The following is a 4,757-nucleotide window of genomic DNA, read 5'->3' as shown; positions in this document are numbered from 1 at the left end:
TTATGGACGGATCAGTTTGTGCGCTGTCACAGATCCCAGCAGTGTCATGCTGATGCTAAACTGTGATGCTACTTGAAGGGCTGGTTGCTAAATAGTTTTTTGTGTACTTGGTGACAGCAGGGACTCTGAACAGGAAGAACTCTGGGCTGGAAGTCTTGCCTATACTAAGACATGATAATAAAAAAAAGAGCTTCAGCTCTTTGACAGTTTGAAACTTTAACCAGCCATTACCGTCTGTTTTGTTAGATGAATTTCGCTGATTGTGTCCAAATCTTAATATTTTATGTAGGAAAGGGAAATGTATAGAAAAATGTAATGTTTTATTGTGTGAATTTTGATCTTCAGTTTTCATGCTTACATTGGAAAGCTTACTGGAAATTATCCCCACCCCCCACATTTTTAAAAAATATTTTAGTGGGGAAACAACTCATAGTGTTTTAAGTTTTAAAAATTAGCAACAGGAAAGGAACTGAAAGCTGGAGATATCATAAAGTGATCTTTTATGTGAAAGTCTCCTTGTCACAACAACCATTTTGGCTCAAAAACACAAACAAGTCTTCTTTCTTGTAGAAATGAGTGAGAGCAAATGAGCGGCATGATGCGCTCTGTTGATGTCTTCACTGTCTGATTGTAACCAGGGATGGCATCTCCCATCAGTGCCCCCTCGGCAAAATCTTTTTGAAGTCTTAAAGACTAAACATCATTGTGGCTCCTAAGTGGGACAGTGGTGCTTCCAAGATTTCTTGTGTCTGACTTGTATTATAGTGTAAATAATGAATAAGCTTTCACAATGCTGCTTTGCTGGGGTTTTAATAGGTTTTTTTTAACACTTTATTTAACTGTTCATAATGTACACTCAAACTCATTCAGGAGAGGAGTGCTGTAACTTTTTTGCTTTTTGTAACTTTTAAGTTGTTGTTCAGTGCTTTGGTTGCAACTTGTTGTTTTTAAATGTGATTTATTAATAAAATGACTTGACTTTACTTTTATATATCGCCAAGCGTTTAACTTTATAAATATTTTCCCTAAAAAAAATACAATAACATTCCTTCAAATCTTTCAAAAACATTGTTCTTTTTTAAAATCTGCATCAGAATTGTTATTTAATTTTCCTGTTTTTACTTTAAAATTTTAGCTACTTTTCTGCAACTGTAGCTTTTAGCTAGCCCTTTGATGCTTTTAGGTTAAGTGAGCCTTTTGCTACATGTAGTTTTAATTAGCCTTTTGTTATTTTTAGCTTTTTTCTCCTTTTAATTACCCTTTAGCTACCATTAAAGTCAATTTAGCTTTGAGCAAGTGTTTAACTACTTTTAATTTTTAGCTAAACTTTTAGTATTTTTAGCTTTTAGCTAGCTATATGTTATTGTTTTAGCTTTTGAATAGCCTTTTGTGCACTTTCGGCCACTTTACTTTTAGCTAGCTTATTGTTAATTTAGCATTTAGCTAGACTTTTGATGCTTTAAGCAAATACTTTGCTACCTTTCCGTACTTTTGTTTTAGCTTTAAAACCTCAGTTTCTATTGTTTCATCATATTTTAACTCTTCAGTCGTTCACTATTCACACTGAATTTTCACTGAAGCTGCTATGTTTGTATTTAGACGTTGCTTTCTTGTCCGTTTTTAAAGTAGAACACGTATTCAGAAGTATAAAGTATATATATGTTGTTTTTGTTTCTCCTCAGAGACAAGATTCTTTCAATCCGTAAAATCAAAGAACTCAACGCTTCCAGTAATGGGGACTCCACCTCAGACTCTGCTTGTGCTGATGGTCTGTTTGGCCGCCAGAGGAATGTGTCAGATAAACGGGGTTGAAGCTGACGACGCTCTCCCCGGCCTGGCGGTCTACTCCACCTTGCAGACTCCGGGCTTCTACAGCACTGCTCATCCAGGAAAAGGACTCGGTGTCCCCCCACTGGTCCCAGGAGCTGAGGCTCAAGCTCTGGAACCCAGCTCTTCCAATGAAACTGTTGTAAAAAGGCCACTGCCACCTCCGAAATGCCTCACGTCTCCCTCCATCAGCAACTATTTTAAGTACATCAACACCGTAATTTCCATTACAGTCTTTGTGGTTGGTCTGGTCGGAAACGCCACCCTCCTGAGGATTATATACAAGCACAAGTGCATGAGGAACGGGCCCAATGCTCTTATTGCCAGCCTGGCCCTCGGTGACCTCATCTACATTTTCATTGATATCCCTATCAACGTATACAAGGTAAAGATTTGGCTCTTGTTTCTCGTGCAGAGAAGTGGTGAGTGACAGGTCTCAGTGTTGATATGACAAAACGCAGCCACAGCAGAGGAGACGTGTTCCGATAAAGTGGAATATTACAGACAGGAAAAGGAGGGTGGTAGTGGAAGGGAGTGGGGTTGAAGGAGTTCGCAAAATGACAGGAAACTGTAATCAGTCAGACAGTGTTATCTTCCTCATGCAGTCAGATTAGTGATGAGAGGAGCTGGGATATGCTAGGCTTAAATAAACACTAACGTCGGCCTGTAGTCATACACGCCACCGCATTGACAGGAGGCATAGACATTCTATCTAAAACAAGTATTTTTTAAGTACTTTATTAGTACATAGACAGGCAGGCTATCATGTAATTGATTGAATTCATGTATTTGCCAGTGTCTGTGTATGTGTGTGTTCATTTGTCTTAGTGTTGAGAACAGAACTCTGAATCACTGATTGTAGCTGATTTTCTTTTACAGTCAGTCAGGTTTACGATGGCCCCCACAGCTAATGAGCCTTAGGAAATACAAAATGACTAACTCTGTTCAAGCATAAATTGTGTGTAGATGAGTCGTGTCTGACTCATCTGAAAGCTAACAGACCTGTGTTTAAAATTTGACATACAATTTTGGAGTCCAACTCGGTTCATCTGTTAGCAAAATTTTCTGTGAATCAATACATGCATCTCAGTGAAACTTTCAGAAATTATTGGATGTATTTTTAACATTTTTTTTGGGAGTAAACCCAACTCAAGGTGATTGCAACACCTAATTAAACATTAAAAAAATGGTTTTAACTTGGTCAGTACAGAGCTAAAATCTGCCGTGGAGTCGCCGATAGACTCTCTCAACACATGCTTTGAGATTTAACAGAGCCCGCAAGATCTTTGTTTAAGCCTTTGGCATGCAAAGCAGTAATCAACATGTGTTCACTCAAGAAATGCAAGCTTTTATTTATTTCTATGAATAAAATAAACTTGTAGGCTATTTTTAACATGGCTTTGTCTCGAGCCTAAAGGGGTTTTTGTGGGTATAAAAAGCAAGAATATAGAATAAATACTGCCATGTTTTAGATTAATGTATTTAATCTGATGTGAATTACTTTTTTTCTGTTATTGTGAAATACTCAAGTAATCAGAGAAATGTTACATGTAGAATCAGCAGCCCCTTTTTTGAAATGTCTGTAAATAAATACGAGAACGACAGATGATTCCACTTTAGCGTAACTCGTGGCACTTTTGTTTGCGTCTGGGCCACTGTCAAATATGAATCTTTTTCTTTTTCTTTTTTTGTGGGCTGATGTGCTGAATTGCTGCAGGGCTCTCACCTCCGTTTGATTCACACCAAGTAAACACTGTCATGCTTTGTGTAATATTAAAGATTCATTCAGGTCTTTTCAGCCACATTAAAGGATGTTTGGCAGGAGGAAAACTGAGTAAGCCACCTGGTTAAAATTAACTTGGGACTCTGAGGGCACAGCGACTTTGTAGTCTGAGCAGCACATGTGCAAAGAGGAAACTAAAATCTTCAAGGGGAAACAGTCTACGCACAATGAAAGAAAGACCTCCCCCCTTAGAAACACTCAAAACCCCAGTTTCTTCTTCCTTGGGGCAAGGACACTGTTTAAAAATCTATCATCCTTTGTTTCGCCTCATGGAAGAAAAGTGTCACAAAAGTGCAAAGCAAAACTCTGTGAAGATGTCCTTGTTTCTTTTGTTTTCCTAAAAAAGGAAATCCGATAACGTCTAATCTTTGAAAACCATGGCAGACTACAAAAACCAGCTACTGAAACTGTTCTATACTGAGAATTATTGTGTTTACTATGGATTACTCTGTTTAAAAAAAAGTTTTACCAGTTTTGTGATTGTGGCTTTTTAATTGGTCGTTACACGTTGATTGGTTATAAAAAGGCATCCTAAAGAGGCTAACTGTTGGGAAATAAAGATATAAAAGAGTTCACTGCGCCCTTTACAACATGGCTATTCAAGCATTTTGGATTCTGGGACCCCCTCATAACTTATGTTTATTAAATAATTTTCTTCAATTTGTCTCTTTAATGCAATGGAAATATTTGTGTAACATAAATACTTAAGACCTGTTCTTTAATAGTGTTAATACAATTTTTATACTTTAAACACAGGGTATTTTCATTCAAGACACACTTAATTAACAGAATTTTTAATTTCAACTTCCAAAAATTACAGTTTTGATCAAATTAACAGAATCAAAAATGACTTTAAAACTTTACCTATTCACATAATGAATATAATAAATGTATCACTACTTCTTCAAATTATTACAGAAAACCGAAAAGCATCAAAACAGCCGTAGTCATACCAAGTAAGAAGCTTAATTTGTAAACTGATAAACTGTAATGCATAAAGTGGGTGGGTGGGGGCATCTGGGGGTCCTCCCCTAGAAAATTTTGAATAAAGTAGATGTGATTTCTTGCATTTTGGTGTATTTTAACGAGTTGCTAAACATCGACATGCTTGTAAAAAAAATACATACATACACACATACATATACAT

At 36.9% G+C, this 4,757-nt stretch overlaps 1 protein-coding gene across 1 annotated transcript in view; it reads left to right on the top strand.

Annotated features, from left to right (window-relative positions):
• The first annotated feature begins 1,732 nt into the window (after window positions 1-1,732).
• Window positions 1,733-4,757, top strand: part of ednraa (endothelin receptor type Aa) — a 19,693-nt gene continuing 16,668 nt past the window's right edge. Inside the window, exon 1 of the mRNA XM_037690531.1 lies at window positions 1,733-2,212. Within this exon, the coding sequence (XP_037546459.1) occupies window positions 1,733-2,212 (480 nt within the window). The remainder of the gene's footprint in view (window positions 2,213-4,757) is intronic.

This window comes from Nematolebias whitei, chromosome 16 (genome assembly GCF_014905685.2).
Source record: "Nematolebias whitei isolate Nwh7 chromosome 16, NemWhi1, whole genome shotgun sequence".
NCBI classification, from domain to species: domain Eukaryota; kingdom Metazoa; phylum Chordata; class Actinopteri; order Cyprinodontiformes; family Rivulidae; genus Nematolebias; species Nematolebias whitei.
This window is presented reverse-complemented; position numbering and strand designations above follow the sequence as displayed.